At 40.3% G+C, this 18,472-nt stretch overlaps 2 protein-coding genes across 8 annotated transcripts in view; one reads left to right on the top strand and one right to left on the bottom strand.

Annotated features, from left to right (window-relative positions):
- Window positions 1-18,472, top strand: part of CRH (corticotropin releasing hormone) — a 339,387-nt gene that overhangs the window by 180,844 nt on the left and 140,071 nt on the right. For 3 of the 6 annotated variants that reach the window (XM_054708335.1, XM_054708337.1, XM_054708334.1), the window contains one exon: window positions 5,746-6,380. The exons of 1 other annotated variant lie outside the window; for it this stretch is intronic. In XM_054708335.1, coding sequence (XP_054564310.1) covers window positions 5,746-6,334 — 589 coding nt within the window. In that variant the 3' untranslated portion in view covers window positions 6,335-6,380. Of the gene's footprint in view, window positions 1-4,637; window positions 4,747-4,831; window positions 4,913-5,745; window positions 6,381-18,472 lie in introns of those variants that run through there. 2 more of the 6 variants (XM_008150375.3, XR_008554542.1) reach the window with 2 other exon arrangements.
- Window positions 8,868-18,472, bottom strand: part of TRIM55 (tripartite motif containing 55) — a 40,010-nt gene continuing 30,405 nt past the window's right edge. For both annotated transcript variants that reach the window (XM_028158795.2, XM_028158797.2), the window contains one exon: window positions 8,868-9,730. In XM_028158795.2, the coding sequence (XP_028014596.2) occupies window positions 9,608-9,730 (123 nt within the window). In that variant the 3' untranslated portion in view covers window positions 8,868-9,607. The remainder of the gene's footprint in view (window positions 9,731-18,472) is intronic.

The following is an 18,472-nucleotide window of genomic DNA, read 5'->3' as shown; positions in this document are numbered from 1 at the left end:
TGTCAGCCGTGGTATCATTCACTCTGGTTTTGCTGCTTTTCTGGGTCTGGAACTGAAACACAACTGAAGCCTAGATGTTATCTCTAGTTTGACCAAAATTCTGTCTCTGTGGTTAGCAGATCTGAGGCTTTGTTCCTAAGGTTATTTGATGCTGATCAGAACCTCATTGTCCTGAGGACTTGCTTAAAGGAGTGGACATGCAAGGGAGAAGGTGGTAGGTGAGTCAGGATGCTCATTTTATAATCTGGGGAATTAACAGATATTGTTTATATTTGAAAGATCAGGAAATTATTCTGTGGGAATATTACTTAAAGGTTCCAGGGTAAGATAGCAAAGAAAAATTTTAAAGCAGGTCATTGGGATGGTGATCAACAATGAGGAATGAATAGAAATTGTAATACATCTCTTGATGGAATGCCATGCAGTCACTAAAATGGATGTCATTTAGACATAGGAAAATGTTTGAAATATAATTTTAAGTGTAAAAAAGTAGGTTATAAAATTTTCGTTATAAAATATCTAGTTATTTCTGGATGATAGACTTATGGATGGTTGCTTTATGCTTCATTCATCCAACAAATTTTTATAGTTTATCTATTCAAAAGGTTTATTGGGTACCTATCATGTTTTAACACTTGCTAGGGGCTGAAGTAGTGAATTTGACAGTTTATAAATACAATCAAATCTCTGTTACACAGTTTACATTTCAGTGAGGAAGATACATATTGAACCAGTGATGATTTAAAAGTGTGATCTTAAAAAAAAAAGTGATCTTTATGATGGAGGACATTCATGATGTTAGGAGAACATAGAACACAGGTCCTAAACCTAATCTAGGAATCTGGGAAAGATTCCTTCAACCAATTAGTGTGTTTTTTTAAATAAGAGAGGGTTTTTTTTTTTATTTGTGTGTTTGTTTGTTTTTTGTTTTTTTGTGTTTTTTTTTTTTTTTTAGTAGAGATTCACAATTAGGAGCAGTGTTACCCTCAATTACTAAAAATCTATGAGCTCAGAAAAATTTCTCAAGGGAAACAATAAAATATTAGTTGAGATCATCTTTAGAATTTGGAATCTGAGTAATTTTGTATTCTTCTTTATACTTCTGTAATTTTTCCAAGTTTCCTACAAAGAGGATGAATAGCTTTGATAATCAAAAGAGATTATTAGAAGTTACTGTTAGATATCTGTGCTATTTGAGATCTTCCTATGGAAGCAGAAGGTAGTTAGTTACTAATCTATGTATCTAAAGCACAGTTACAAGTAGTTACCAGGCCACCTGTTCAACCTGGGCTGTCATTGAAGATGTAGATTCATTTCAACAAATGTGCCTGCTGGCATGGCTCAGGGGCTGAGGGTCGACCTATGAATCAGGAGGTCACGGTTCAATTACCAGTCAGGGTACATGCCTGGGTTGCAGGCTTGATCCCCAGAGTGAGGCATGCAGCAGGCAGCCGATCAATGATTCTCTCTCATCATTGATGTTTCTATCTCTCTTTGCCTCTCCCTTCCTCTATGAAATCAATAAAAATACATATTTAAAACAAACCCACACACACACACACACACACACACAAATGTTTCAGTTAGCAACTTGAAGATTGTCTTTACCATGAACTTTGCTAGTTGAAGCACACATTGGGGTACTCCTCAAAAGGGCAAGGAGATGCAGACAGCAGGAATAAGTCCAGCAGTTACCTATTATTTCTGTGTTCATTTGATTTCTTTATTCATTGGATTGCTGTGCCATGTCTTTTTTAATTTTAGCCATACCCTATATTATGTTTTATTTAAATTGGTTCTCCAAAGACTCCTTTCAAAAAATTATACCTACATGTAAGATAAAAATCTGTCAGTGGCGATTTTTATGGACTTGGGTATTTAGCTTACTGCACATGTAAGTCCTCTACATCATGTTATTTCTCCAGCCACACATCTGTATAATTATTCTGAGAAGCACATAACTCTATACTTTATCAAAAGATTTCTATTTTCCAAGGTGAACTATGTGGAAAATCAAAGTCATTAAGTTGGCAACGTCTTTTGAAACCTAATGTTATAATTGCAAGATTCAGCTTAAAGGTAAATTGCAGTATATACATAGAGAAACTTATGTGTGTTTTCATGCCTAGGGAGATTTACATGTGATAATATTTACCAATATAAGGAAAGTCTAAGAAAAGATACCTTAGCATTGGTGTGTGAATATGACACTTTACCTAAATTCATCTTCTCACTTCAGTTTGTTCATGTGTCTCTGCTACAAAAGGCTGGTAGTCAAAAGAACTACCAGTAACTAGTTGAGTAACTTCAGGTAAGTAATTTTAACCTTTCTGGTTCTCATTTAAACCAAATGATCTCTTCAAGTCATTTCTAAAGTGAACATTCAGTGATTTGATGAGATCTATCTTTTGGATAAATTGTGGGTAGGGACTACTCTGCACAGTCCCTGTTCCTCTGGGATATGGGCCTTTTGTTCCTCACTTTTAGTCAGAGCCACTTTGTCCCTAACCAACTATACCTACTTTAGGAAAATCTCACTGCAAGGACTCAACAGTGATGAGGGAGCTATACTAAAACAACATCCTCCATCTGGCCCAATAAGATAAGTCCAAAGCATGTGTCTTCTCTGGAGGAACCTCCCAGGCCTCCCTAGCTTAATGCCCTGGTCTTATCCCTTCCCTCATTCTTCTTCTGCATCCACTTATCTGAACTTCCCCTTCCGAATCTACTTCCACCTCTAGATTGACATCCAAGCTGATATTTGCCAATGCAGACAGAGAAAGGTTCATGAAAGACAGTCAGCAAAAAACTTGAGATTCATTTCAACTTGAAGCAAAAATTATGGTTCTATATTCTCCAACATAAAACACAGCTTTTCTCTAAAATCTCAATCATTATTCATAATCCTGATCTTCTATTAACAATTCACATCTTTCCTGGAAACACATTTCTTTCTCTGTTCTCTCATGTCAAAAGTACATTCTAGCCCAGCTGGGTGTGGCTCAGCAGTTGAGTGTCGAGCCAGGAACCAAGAGGTCACTAGTTTGATTCCTGGTCAGGGCATATGCCTGGGCTGCGGGCTTGATCCCCAGTAAGGGGCGTGCAAGAGGCAGCCAATCAATGATTCTCTCTCATCATTGATGTTTCTATCTCTCGCTTCCTCTCCCTGCCTCTCTGAAATTAATAATATATATATATTTTTAAAGCATGTTCCATAGTGCAATGATCCGACTATGGGCTGACTTCTCTGGAAACTGCCAGAATTTCTCTTTTTACCTTCCTTTTATTTCTAACAGCATTAGAAATTGTAGATTGGCATAGAGCCAAATGGGAGTTGAAATGTGCATTGCATCATTTGTCATGTTAGCTACAAAGGAAGCAGCAGAGGTACCAGAAATGAAAACGAGGAAATTTCTGATAAACAACTCTGATTGTTATCTAGAAGGTGAATTGAATCATAGATATCAGAGTTTGACACTGCATTTTGAATTGCACAATTAGAGATAACTGCCTCCCACCTAGATAATAATATCAATTTAATTCCAAATGTGAGTGTGGTTTTATAGTCGTTCCATTTTGTGGTAGTGCCAGAGAGCATTTATTTATCAGGCTCCCATGGAGCACATTTGAATTTGGAAAAAGAAATGATTAATTAAAAAAACTCAACCTGGGTGCCCTTGATATGGATACTATCATAATATTTGGAAGTAAAATGAATGAATTTACCTTTTAACAGGCTCAGTATGCATCAATGCAAACATGCCATGTTATCAAGCAGTTTAAACCTTTTCCAATATAGAATAGAAAGTTAATCAATGCTTTTCTCATTGGGCTTGCAACTAAATAAAGATTGTTTAACTCAGGCACCTCTTACTGGTCCTTTCTCTAATTTGGTAATTTAAAAAGTCCACAATTACTGAGAGACGAGACAAAGGAGGAGCAGTAAGCTTCTGGAATAACTTAAAATCTTTGCTGCACCCCAGACTGCCCCCAGTTTGTGCCCCTTCATCATGGGAGTAGCTGTTGCCATCATTTAAAAAGCTTGACCTGCATTTTAAGAGACTTACTGGTATTATTGGTTTTGCCTCTGCAGACTCATAATTCCATTACCTGTTCTTGGGAGGAAAAAGCAAACAGAGGCTTAAAAGCTGAGTGCCTCTACACTCCCATCTCCTTGTTCTTCATTCTTATCCAGGCAGGAAGGCCATAGGACACTTTGTCTCTTAGCAAAGGAATATTTTCAGATATCAAGGTATTGCACAAGACAACTGGTCAGAGAAGTTAGGAGGGCAAGGGAAGAGGAGGATCGGGAGCCACCCCCTATTAAGTGGTTGCTGCTTTCCCTGCAGGACTGTGCATTGATAAACTTCCCTTTCCTCCAACTCTCCCTTCCTTTCCCCTCCCATTCGATGTCTCTTTTTCTGATCCTTAAATTGGCCTTTCCTAGTAAAAGGTCAATATGTTTTCACGCTTGGGAAATTTCATTCAAGAATTTTTGTCAATGGACAAGTCATAAGAAGCTCTTCCATTTTAGGGCTGGTTGACGTCACCAAGGAGGCGATAAATATCTGTTGATATAATTGGATGTGAGATTCAGTGTTGAGATAGCAAAAATTCTGCCCCTGGTTTCCTGGCAGGGCCCAATGATTTATGCAGGAGCAGAGGCAGCACGCAATCGAGCTGTCAAGAGAGCGTCAGCTTATTAGGCAAATGCTGCGTGATTTCTGAAGAGGGTCGACACTATAAAATCCCATTCCGGGCTCTGGTGTGGAGAAACTCAGAGCCCAAGTCCGTTGAGAGACTGAAGAGAAAGAGAAGAGGGGAGAAAAAAACCCACAGTGGAAACAAAGGAGAAAGAAAGAAAACCCCTGAAAAAGCCCGGAGACATCAATCTGCAGCAGCGCCTCAGAAGGTAGGGAGCCTAGACGGAAACTTCGCACTGCCTGAGCTGCTACCGTGCGCGCTGCGGAGCCCTGACCCTGCCCTTCCAGTGGTGTGTGTGTATGTGTGTGTGTGTGTGTGTGTGTGTGTGTGTGTGTGTGTGTGTGTGTGTGTGTGTTTGCTGACTGCCTCAAGATCCCGATAGTAGCTGGGATGTGGCAAAAGCAAACTTAGACGGCTACTCATCGTTACCCGAACTTCCAAGTATTCCTTTCCGGCTGTGTAGACGAGCACCCCATTGATCCCGATCCCCGAAAGAAGGGCGCTGGAGCAGGGATGGATGAGGAGGAGGACGAGACGCAGCTTTTAATTTGGAGGAAAAAGCTGAAACATCCGAAAGGGAGTGGGAGTTAAGAGCGGTTGAGGTCTTAAATTTGTAGATCCTCTCTAGAGCTCGGGAAATCAGTTTTAGAGATCGTTAGGAAGGGGACTCGGGGACTGTCCCTTTGGGGGTTTCGGAAAGAGAGGGGTCATTCCAGCCTGGCGAGAGGCTGAGCTTTGGTGCCTAGCCCCGCAGGCGTCCGTTTCCTGCTCCCCCTTTCACTCCAGCTCTGTAAGACGTACTTCGGGAGCTTCAGCACTGCGGACAGCGCCCGCCCGAGCCCCAGCCAGGTCTGGGTGTCCCGTGGGAAGACTACATCCGCCCCCCACCCCGCCACTCCCCCACCCCCCGCCACACACACACACACACACACACACACACACACACACACACACACACACACACACACACACACACACACACCACCTCCCAGTTGAGCTAAACTGTGACTAACTCTTTCTTTCTCTCTTTCCTTCTTCTAGTCCCTCTAACATGAGACTGCCGCTGCTCGTGACCGCGGGCATCCTGCTCGTGGCTCTCCTACCCTGCCCTCCATGCAGGGCCCTCCTCATCCGGGGGCCTGTCCCAGGCGCCCGACAGGCCCCACAACTTCCCCAACCCCTAGATTTCTTCCAGCCGCCGCCGACGCAGGTCCTTCCAGTTCGGCAGGTCCCGCTTATCATGGGGGAAGAATACTTCTTCCGCCAAGGTAACCTCAATAAGAGCCCCGCTGCTCCCCTCTGGTCAGCCTCCTCGCCCCTCGCCCGCCGCAGCAGCAGCCACCTTTCCCCTCACGAGGTAGCTGCCAACTTTTTCCGTGCATTGAGGCAGCTGCGGTCGCTTCCCCGGCGCCCGCTCGAGAGACCTGCGAGTCCCGCTGAGCGAGGTGCTGAGAGCGCCCTCAGCCGTCGCCAGGAAGCCCCGAAAAAGGAGAGGCGATCCCCGGAGATTATCACCTCACTGGATCTCTCCGTCTACATCCTCCAAGAAATGATAAAATTTACCAAGGCCAAAAAGTTAGCACAGCAAGCTGAAGAGAACAGGAAACTGATGGAGAGTATTGGGAAATGAAATGGTGCCTTTGGCCAAAGCGATTCTGCATTTAGCACAAAAATAAAAAAATAATACAGTATTCTGTACCATAGCGTGGCTCTGATACCATTTGTTTATTTTTATATAGCTTGAAACGTAGAGGAGGTATAGCAAGAGCGCCTGTTCTCCTTAATTAGAATGCACAAAGTGTGTTCATGTGCAGTAATAGCAACAGAATGGTATTTGTATTGTCTACTTTTAGTTTCCATTTCCAGGTGTCTTTAATGTGTTTAAAAGAGTATAGACCCAGGAGGAAACGTTTTGAAGAAGCAGACAGAAATCACCCAATTGATTTTGCTGTGGTCTGAACCAAAGAGAATGTCATTCTCTTTGGTGGGTGAGAGAAATCATGTAAGCTCTTTGAATCAACTTTTCCTTGTAAATGTTTCAGTAATAAAACATCCTTACAATCCTTGGTCAATTTGTTTGTGTAAGAGAGTGTTCAATAGTTATCCTATATAATAAAAGGCTAAATGCAAACTGGCCAAACAGCAGAACGACCTGATGCTATGATGCGCACTGACCACCAGGGGGCAGACACTCAACGCAGGAGCTGCCCCCTGGTGGTCAGTGCGCTCCCACAGGGGGAGTGCTGTTCAGACAGAAGCCGGGCTCACAGCTGGCGAGCGCAGCGGCAATGGCAGGAGCCTCTCCCGCCTCAGCACAAGTGCTAAGGACCCCTCGGGGGATATCCGACTGCCGGTAGGTGGACATCCCTTGAAGGGTCCCAGACTGTGAGAGGGAGCAGGCCGGTCTGAAGGATCCCCCTCCCCACCTCCCCCAGTGCACGAAAGTCGTGCACTGGGCCTCTAGTATTTTTAATAAATGCTGCAAAGGTAATCCTGACTACTTTTTCTTTTCAATAATAGTAGTAGAAATAATCTCAGCTACTGGACTCCTCCAAACATATTTAGACACAAGTAAAGACAAAATCCCTTGTATTTTTTTTCTACAACAAATACAAAGATAAGCTAGTGGCTAACACAGATACTGTAGTCTCCTTGGGCTCATCTCTGTACCTCAGATTACTCTTCTAAGATTGAGTTAAATAATTTGAGAAGTTGCTTCCAGCGCTAAGACTTGGTAATTCTAGACATGGAAGATCTATTCATAATGGAAATAACATTTAGCCATGATTAACTGTAAGATGTAAACTAATTAGGGAAGGTTGGGGAAGGAGGAAAGGGAAAGAGGAGAATGGCTGAGGAAGGGCACTTCTACAAACTATAGGGCCAAATGAGAAAGTCTCATACATTATTCAGCCATTATTTTGCTATCATAAATAATTTTTCTAAGCTATTTTCCAATGCCTACTTCTAATAGGAGAAATTTGATAGCCTCTCCACTTAAAACAACTAAATTTAGTTGCTATGAAATGGCACTTGAAACAATTTCTATAAATATTTTGACTTTAATACAGGGGTCCTCAAACTTTTTAAACAGGGGCCAGTTCACTGTCCCTCAGACCATTGGAGGGCCGGACTATAGTTTTTAAAAAACTATGACAAATTCCTATGCACACTGCACATATCTTATTTTGAAGTAAAAAAAGCAAAATGGCAAAAACACCCGCATGTGGCCCGCGGGCCGTAGTTTAAGGATGCCTGCTTTAATACCTCCACAAATACCCTCCTCATTTATGTCTATGCCAACAGTAATCACTTTCATTTTAGTAATATAAACTATCTCTATTCACTTCTGAATTCAAACAACACATCTAGTTAGTTTTACAATGCATTCACCTTTGGTAGTTTAGTTACAACTTAAAAAATTTAACTGAGCCCTAGCTGGTTTTGCTCAGTGGATAGAGCATCGGCCTGTGGACTACTACTAGTGGTCCGTGAGGTCCAAAAGGTTGGCGACCGCTGGTTTAAGGAAACCTTTGGAGCAGCAATCGCCAACCGGTGGTCCATGAGGTTCAAAAGGTTGGCAACCACTGGACTAAAGGGTCCTGGGTTCAATTCCGGTCAGGGTCACATGCCAAGTTGCAGGCTTGATCCCAGTGGGGGGTGTACAGGAGGCAGCTGATCAATGATTCTCTCTCATCATTGATGTTTCTATCTCTCTCTCCCTCTCCCTTCCTCTCTGAAATCAATAAAAATATATTTAAAAAAAAGAATCTCATCCAAAATTTAACATCTTACACAATTATTAACACAAAATTAATCATGGAGTTAATTGTAAAATATAAGACTATAAAACTCCTAGGTAAAAAAAAATCAGTTGATTGTTTAATACTTCAAAATTAATTTGTATATATGAAGATGCTTCTTCCCTTGGGACCCTTTAAATAACTTGACTAATGGATTAATAAGATAAAATAAAACACTGAATAAATCATTATAAGACTAAGTTGTTAAAAACAGCATTTATTTAAGAGTTCATACAGAGTAAAGTTGTATTTATGTTCTGAAGGAGGCATTATGGTGGGACAAATAAAACATGATTTAAATATATATACATATATAATGTAGTATATATATGTATATATGTATATGTATATGTGTGTGTGTATATACATACATATATATTTAAATACATGAAGTTGTGTCTCATTGGATACATGAGAAAGTAGATGGTTCCTGTGGAAAGGTTTTTTTCCCCAATTAAAGTGCTTGTTATCTGCATATCTAAAACTAGATTAGAAAAATGTCACAAGAAATGTCCTAGGCCTTCAGCCTTCTGGACTACGAAAGTGTCAGAGTCAAAGAACATTTCTAGATATACGTCCAGCAACATATATTATGGAAAAGAGGAAACCTTTGTGAAACATATCATACCTTTGGTCAATGATTTACCTTTTGTCCATATATTGATAAATCAGTCACTTCTAAATTAATAGTGAATTTCACTGACCATATGCATTGTTAACAAGGAAAGAGAAAAAGAGCTATTATATAATAACAAAAGCCAGTGCCGATTAGAGACAAGAGTGTAGTGCCCACTTTTTTCAACGCTTGCCACTTGTTACTGACACATGCTCACACATACCACACTGACACATCCTTCATACTGTTTCCCACACAATAAGAGATTTGCATAAGATCAAGTTTCTTTTTCCCAATGCTTTCTGCAGCTGTTTTCCTTTAATGTGTTAGATAAATCATCTGGAATTAAAGATTTTTCTTTTGTTGCAGAAATCTTGTTCTGAGGTCCCTTTCATCATTTACATCATATTAATTTCATCTAGGTTCCCTGCTACTTGTGTGCATTTCAGCCAGGCAGACAGAGGGGCAGCAGTTGGAATGAACATCATTCGTTCAGGGAGTTCAACCAGGAAAATGAGAAGATATGGCGAGCTGGCTCAGAATCAGCTCCACTCCCACTCCCTGAAGCTGCAGCCTGTCCCTGGAGGGGAGGATCCTCAAATCCAATCTGCAACAGAAGGAAATCTGAATGAGAGGAGGAAGAGGCTAGTCCTTTTGGGGTTGGTCCAGCCACTTTTCTACTGAGGAGAAAGGATCATCATCATAATAATAATTATATAGAACATAATTATTATTAGGGATGGGAAGCAAGCTCAGGTTATTTTGGCCATGGTCAAGAGCCATGAAAAATGCACACTCATGATCCAGAAAGGGGCAACAGTAATGCATGCAGTGGGAAGTTCTTGGGAAAGAGTCCAGGCTATTCTACTTTTTTTAAAGGCCACTTGTACATTATTTACTGAAACGAAAGTTGCTATGAAGCTAATGGGAATTTGGATTTAGAAAAATCTGCAAAATAAATAAAATCCTGTTTAAATGACATTGTTACATCACATGATATTGCAGGACAAATCTCTGCACTGCTAAAGTAAGAATTTCTACTAGGATGTGAATATATATAGTATAATTTTTGCAAAAATGCAGGCTTAGTTTTGAGCAAATCATGAATGAAAGGACTTTTTTTCTTTAGGCCATAAAAATCTAATAACATCAATACTTCTAAAGAAATATCTGTCTTTTATAGATACCACTATAAAAAACACTTCTCTTTTATAGATACATGACAGATACAAGTTATAATTTTGAAGTAATTGTTCAATCTAATCTATAAGTGAAATTTACAGGGTAGGGCAAAAGTAAGTTTACAGTTATTTGTATAGAAGATAATACAATAATCAAATAATAATACAAGAATAAACTCCATGTTTCACATATTTACAACTATAAACCTACTTTTGCCACACCCTGTATTTATGTTGTTTTGAGTTTAAACTATAACTTGATGAAATGAGAGACAATTATAAAGAAGTCTTGTTGAAATGCAATTTGATATATAAACTCAAACTCCTTATACTTAAAGGGACCATGACAAACACAGGTCTTCCTAGGAGAACTACCAAAGACAGGCTAAGACATATTCTGATGACTTAGATTATCCCACTGGATTAAAACGCCATTAATTTTAAAGCAATGAGGTAGGCACATGCATTCAACTTAGACACTCCTTGTGATTTTATGAAGCTGCTATATGAATGGACAATACCTATCACAGGCAAAGCAGAACTTGGATAAATACTAGTATGTAGTAGTTTTGTTGCCACTCAAAATACTTTCAAGTGAAAAATGAGTGCCTGTCCTGCACTTTACCAGATTTTACCCTAAATATATGTTTTGGGGTACTGTTTCAAGTTCAGCAAAATTATCCCAAGTCCTTATGACTTTGGAATTATCTCTCCATGGCTATGTTGCTCCCTAAGATGATAAAATCATATTAGCCACAGTAGAATAAAACTGAGGCATGTGGTTTTCTATGAAGGAACAGTTGAGACATCAAGTGCAGTTGGGCTTTTACAAAAAGGTTGCTATTGGATTCTGTTGGTAATGGGCTGGCTACCTCAATGTGCTTGAAGTAGAGGTGGAATGAACATCATTTTGACAGAATCCTGTGCCTATTTACACACATCAAATTCGTCTCCCCACCATAGTCACCTTACTCTCACAAATCCTACAAAAAAACAACAACCACTAAGTAAACTGGGCATATCATTGATGTGTAAAATACTTTTTTCTAACCATTCTGAAGAAGTAAATATGAATTCTGCCTGGAGGAACAGACCATCAAGTCCATTTTGTAGCTTCTTTTCCTTGAAGACAATTTCTAATCTAAAAATACTACCTCAGTAGCTGTTCTAAAATATCTAAAGGATGATGCTAGTTGGGTAACGTATTTTCTGCAGAGGAATATAGTCTGTGTGAAACTGCTGGTTGCTAACAAACCATTTGGGACTGCTTTCAGAATTTCCATATATTTTTGTGCTTTTCTGTACTCGAGTTTAAAATCTTTCATTTTAAATGTTGTTAGTTGCTAATACCCTACAGCCTTCAAAACTTGATATTAAACAGTTTGCTGCTTTCACACCCTCATGTTCTCAGTCAGTTATGAGATTTTCTTCCAAACAATATGGAACTTATCTTTCAGATAAGCTATCTTTCAGAGAAGAAAGGCCAGTGCCAGAGTGGGGGCCAAGAGCATAGGTTATCCAGAATATCTTTGGGAGAAAAATATTTAAAAATCAGGGGCAAGGATGTGGAGAAAAGAAACTTTTTTGCTGTTGATGGGAATGTAAAATGGTGTAGCTATGTGGAAAATAGTAAGATGGTTCCTCAAAAAATTCAACATGGAATGACCATATCACCCAGCAATTCCATTTTTGGTTATATACTCAAAAGAAATGAAAGCAGGGACTAGCACAGGTATTTGCACACTTGTGTTTATCGCAGCCCTGTTCACTATAGTTAGGAGCTGGAAGCAACCCAAGTGTCCATCACTGGATGAATAAACAAAATGTGGCATGTACATATAATGGAATATTATTCAGCCTTAAAAAGAAGGGAAATTCTGGCACATGCTACTGAAACAGGAATTTTTAGGGGAGAAAAAAGACAGGTTTAGGAAATTTTAGAAATTAAGGGGACCATGGAAGAAGCACAGGGTGGCAGAGCAGCAGAAGGTATATTTCCATAGAATAGGGAAGCTGAAAAGCTGCAACAGGTACATTTCCATAGAATGAGGGTGCTGGGAACAGCAGAAGGTCTATATTTATAAAATAAAGGGAAGGAAGCCCCTCATCCAGAAGAAGAAGAAGAAAGCCCAACGGAAATAAGAAAACATGGGGCAGGAGCGCAGGAGTTACTATAGTAACCAGTCTAAGGGAATAGTGACCAATCAGAGGGGATATCAAGTCACACAGATCTACAGCCTTTATAAACTGTGGAAACAGGGACTCAGTGGGACTCTTACCCCTCCCCACATGGGAGCCTGTACTTGTTCTTTAATAAATTTCCACCTTTGCTATACCACCTTCCGTTGTGGACAAAGAGCCCGGGAACCATCCTGCCCAGAGGAACACCGCGTGTTCTGGTCCAAAAATTCCATTTCACTACAACATGGATGAACCTTGAGGACACTGGCTAAATAAAATGAGCCCATCAGAAAAAGACAAATACTGTATGATTCCACTTACATGAGATATCTAAAGTAGTCAAATTCATAGAAACAGAAAGTAGAATGGTGGTTGACAGTGGCTAGGGGTAGAGGGCAATGGGGTGTTGTTTCAGTTTGGGTACAGACTTTCAGTTTTGCAGCATGAAAAAGTTCTGGCGATTAGTTGTACAACAAAGGGGATATACCAAAGGGAATATACTTAACACCACTGAAATGTAATTTAGAAATTGTTAAAATGGTAATCTTTATGTTATATATTTTTACCACAATTAATTGTTTTTAAATTAGGAGACTTGACATTAAAATCTGAATTTGCAGGTTCTCTTGACAAAATGGAAATGTAGCACCCAGAAATAACCCCTGCATGGAGTGCTGAGCAGTGCTGCTCCTTTGAACTGAGTTAATTCCCTCTCTCTCTCTCTCTCCTCTCTCTCTCTCTCTCTCTCTCTCTCTCTCTCTCTCTCTCTCTCTCTCTCTCTCTCTCTCTCTCTCTCTCCTGCTTTGCTTTCCACAATGCCCACAACCCCCTTTTGCCTCCCTGATGCAAGCCTGGTTTCAGTGGCTCCTTATCATTGTGCTTGTACAATTGCTGTGCTCAGAGCAGAGTTAAGAGGAAAGCAAATTATATCTTGTATTTATGCATCTGTCAACATTTTCTTTTACTTGACCTGCTTTTCCATTAATGTTGCCTTTGTAGTCACAAGGGCAACACCAACTTGTTGCTCTTAATAGAAGGCTAGGTTTAGTAGGAAGGTGTCAAAGAAAAGAGAGTAAAATGCTCAGTGGAATATTTTACTTGATTTTTATGCTAAGTGTAATGAATTTTTTAAAAAGCCAACATGTTTCTTGTAGCAAGATTCTTGAAAATCAAAGCATGAAACTGCTTTCATTGTTCAACTGCGGCCAGATGTGTTCCTGGGCACTTAGCATTGGGATATAACGGGGTGCAGATTGTTGAACATGCTCTTGTTTTGGCTTGTGGGCAATGCCAGCAACCCCTTTTTACCTAAATGGTCCACCAACTGAACAAAACTAAACAGATGCTTTCCTGACATTCATTCTGGCACAAGTCTGGGTAGCCACATTGAGGAGGAGAATTATTATATTTTTGACTGACCCAAAGTAAAAGGGTGAGCTTTGCCAGGTCGTTTTGATCAGTAATCAGTGCCCTCAGGCTGCCTCTAAGCTTCCTAAGACTCCATGAGGTGCCAACCTCAGCCCTTCCCCAAATGATCATCCCCTATATCACCCATGATCCTGATCCATTAAAATTTATCAATCTTGTATCCCCTTCCCTCAGGCTTATCCAAGTGATAGTAATTAAGCTGATTAACTGAATTGCAAGTAATATATTAATGGGTGACAATGGCTTGATGTACACTCCTGCAAGATAACATTTTGCCTAGAAATGTCCATGTCTTATCCTATGAAACTCGTTCACTTTTTCTTAACCCAGGAGAAGATGTACGGTGTATTCTGTTTGGTTTGTTTGTGGATTTTGTTGCCATGACTTTTGTGGACATGTTAGCCACCATGCTAGGCCACTAACAGGGATGCTAGGGACAGTGAGGAAGTTTGTGTCCAGACCCCTATTCTTGGGCCTCTGTCTCCTCTCTGTTGCTGTGAGTGTTAATCACAAATCCAACCTGACAGTAGGATCTGGTAACCACTGCATGTGAAATGCCAGTCTTTCGAGGCCAATTCAGAAGAAACCTTGTCTGTTTATAATGAAATACATTTGCCTTAAAGAAATGTGGATAGGAGGGGTAAGGTTAGACTTGAGGCTTCTGAGTGGGCAAGCACCCTGCACCTGCTAGGCTGGGTCAGAGAATCAAAGCCAGATGCCGGAAACAGGTGTGAGTAGGAACTCTGAAGTCACATTTAGAATGCTCATTCAGAAAGACTAAACCCAAGCATTGGCCTGCTCCCCTACTTAGCATTCCTGAATCTCAGACCCTTGGATAGCTCAAGGATAGCTCAGACCCTTGGATAGCTCATTATGGATTCCAGACTGGAAAAGAAAGCACAGCCAAGAGCCTGGGCCAGTTGTTATGTCTGAGAAGTAACTGAGGCAGGTCTGTGACTCACACAGGCAAGAGTCTAAGCCCTGGAAACTTTCAGGTCTGACATTGTGGGCATTTCTCTCAAAGGAACGCAGACACTTCTGCTTGGTGGCAGAGCAACCAAGATATGTTAGGAATGAAGCACAGAACTGTGAAAATATAGCAGAGTCTCCATGAAAGCTAGAGGAAGAAGAAAATAGGTATTCCCCTATTCCAAAAGGAGCTCTGGAAGGAAAACACTCGCTAAAGAGCATTTTTTTTCCTTGAGAGGATTTATAGCTATACATACTGAGGGGATGGGCAAAGGGAATTAATTTGGGAACTTCATTGCCATTAGCCACTTTCTTCTGCTAAGGGAAGAACTGAAGCCAGAGTAATTTCCTCAGGCTTATGAAACAAGCTCTTAACCCAAGGGAAGAAGTACAGTGTATTCTGTGTGGTTTGTTTTAAACATGGTGTCTAGGAATTGATGGGGTCAGGTGGGGAGCTGGAAGGAGGTAAAACACATGTGTCATAGTCTAGCAAAAACTTAAAGCCAGCTGTTTTCTCAGATATGGACCTGACAATCATGTGTCCAGTGTAGAGTGTGTGTGTCCTCACTGTTTCTGAAAGAACTGAATTACAAAGAACTGCTAATTAGATAATTCTTCAGTCAAGGGCTTCTTTGTCTTGTGTTAGACAAATAGGTCAGACAGGTTCTCAAGAGCTATGGGAGGATGATAGTATTATTATACCCAATTTACAGAGGAAAAAACTCAGTCTCATAAGGATTGAAGAACTTGCTCCAAGTAATTCTAAGATAAAGTGCTGAGAGTTGTTAGTAGTGGCCACAAATTCAAAGAGAAAAGGGGCAGCTTGTGTTGTTGAGCAGAAGAGACTCAGGATGGCCCACTCCACCCTGGCAGTCAGCTAGAGAGGCAGGTTGGCCAGCAGCATGGGGTGCAACTACAGGATAGGAATGCTCTCATTTGCAATAGACGGTCGCATCCCTATAAGCAGTGGAGGCCAGAAACGACCTCTGCCCTCCTGAGGCTGTGCCAATATGTCATGAGTAGTGAATCAAACCAAGGGAACCTTTGGTCACACTATTTTTGCTTCAGTCACATCAGCCCAGGTGAAGTGGGGATTCACCCACTTTTCCTAGATGTGGGCTTGTCCTCTACTGTACTGTACGCACACACTCCATAGGGAAAGATGAGGGATCATTGGGCACCAAGCTCCAACTGCTCTGTGATCTTGAGCAAGTCACTCATCCTCTATGATCCCTCAATATAAAATGGAGAAGTTTAGCAATTCCTTATGTTCCGGGTGGTTGGGAGGTTTAAATGAGAGAATTTCTATGAAAGACTTTGTAAATGATAAAGCAATATGTACACATTAGTTACAGCCGTTGCCACATAGAATTGGTTTTTTAGATGCGTTAACATATGGTGGATTAATTCTTATTTTTGTGGACTGCAGTGGGGACAAAGGCATTTCATGGAAATCACTGAGATACATAAATAAGGACAGGAAAAAATCCACAGGATGTACAACACTGATATAGGTCTTAGATTTAATGAAAATAATAAAACAATTTAAAAACACAGGAAGCAAAACTCAATTAGCAATGTCATAACAACTTCCCCAGAGAGCTCTCCCTGGTACCTGCGTTGCAGTTTTCATGGAATTGTAGAGCTGTAAGCACAGGTTGCCAGGGGAAATGAATTCATTACATTGCTCACACATAATTTACATTATATTTTCCCTTTTAAAATGGATACACCCATTTAGCTTCCTAATAGAGTGACATTTACTAAGGATGCTATTTGATCCTGAGAAATTTATTCTACATTTTTTAGTATAGTTTTTTTTTCCTTCTAGAAAAGCCCCCAATTGACAATTATTAGGATGTCACTTTTCCTAAAAAATAATCCCAGAAAAAGAGAATTGCAATTATAGGATATAAATGAAAGAGCATTAATAATGTTAATGTAATAGCCTCACTAAAGCTTACTTGTTTAAGAAAAACCTTACTCTCTTCTATAATTTTTTCTATGTAAAAATGCGTGTATTTCATTATTATAACGTCTTATGATTTCCAGGATTATTAAATCCTGGACAATGTTAAGCAGTAAATGCAGGCCATCCTGACCAATGGTCAGTTTCTATCTATTTTTTATAAGCTTTGAAATTCCAGCAGTCAGGACACAGGGCATATCAGTGGTTTGTAAGCTCGAATCTCCTAATTCAATCACTCTTGGTAGGAATTTCTGTTAGAAAATAGTTCGACACCCTGAGTCCCTCAATTAAATTTAGAGAACATAGTTACATTTTCATTCATTTCTGCTGTTCTGGAAAATTAAATAGATCATTTCAAAAAACACAGAACCTATAGTCACACTCGTGGGAAATCATGTTTTTGATCTCCTACTTTATTTTTTAAAATGTTCTTATAATAACTTGTGAAATTAATCTTGCTCAGAAAAGAAGCCTTCCAGCCCTCTAGCCTCGGGTATCTCTCACCTCTCAGTCTCTGGTAGCAGCTGGAATTGATATTTGCCCTTGAAATCAGAGTCAAAGATCTGGTCTCAAAGGTTATTTGCATGAAAATGGTTTTATCTTTTTTGTGTGTGACACCTTGTGGAGACCCAGGGCTCCCCAAGGATACTTTGGCCTATTGCTCATTCTAGTTTAGGAAAACATGAATATTTTCAAGGGGACTGAATCTTGGGATGATAAAACATTTGATAAGGTCTTAGGTCTCTGGACACATATTAGTTTCTGAGAGTCTAGGGACTAAACCCTGAGCTTCAAGAAGACTAAAGAATCTTTGTTAGCTCCCAAGTGTGTTTTTAACCATTTAAACCATAGAGCTTTCTCTTTCCTTACCTTTCCTTTTCTTTCCTCCTTTCTTTCTCAATTATTTAAAAAATTTTCCTCTGGAAGTACCTTTATAGAGCCTGGGTTGGGAACTAAGATGGCCATGGGCTAGTTTTGTTGGTGACATTTTTCATACTGGCCTTGATCTCCACACATCCTTCTGCTATTTTAGAATGAAGAGCTCACAGGTCGGGGTGACCCACATTGTTCCTCAGGTTCTGTCTACATATCTTATGATATGTAGAGAGGAACACTTAGGACAGAAGGGACAAACTGCACCTTCTTAGATTTGGAACCTTATACCTTCTTTACTAAGAAAATAAGCCCGGTTCTGGAAGTCCCTGGCTCTTGACAGGGTCACCTCTGTGGAAACAGGTTTAGACAGGACAAGGAGTGAACTAGAGTGCAGGTGTGTCATGAAAGTGTACAGAGACATTAGTTCATAAAGCAATTTACATCAAAGCTAAAAATAGAAACCCACAGACCAATGACAACTGATCACCAGCTTGTAAAGTTCAGTCTAGTCACTTAAAAGCATCGGGAACCTCAGCCATCCCAGCCTTTGCTATATTTGACTTTGTACATGGCTGGAGGAGGAAGGGGAGACAGACTTGTTAGATTTAGGCCATGAGGCCTTCCCTATGGCCAATCATTTGGAATGCCTTAAGGATTGTCAGCACCTTTCTCCTCCAAGTTCCTTCCCATCTGCCCCCTCTCTTTTCTAAGATGCCTTAAAAGATAGTATATGTGAATGAAGACC

The sequence above is a fragment of the Eptesicus fuscus genome, chromosome 19, assembly GCF_027574615.1.
Source record: "Eptesicus fuscus isolate TK198812 chromosome 19, DD_ASM_mEF_20220401, whole genome shotgun sequence".
Taxonomy (NCBI): Eukaryota; Metazoa; Chordata; class Mammalia; order Chiroptera; family Vespertilionidae; genus Eptesicus; species Eptesicus fuscus.
This window is presented reverse-complemented; position numbering and strand designations above follow the sequence as displayed.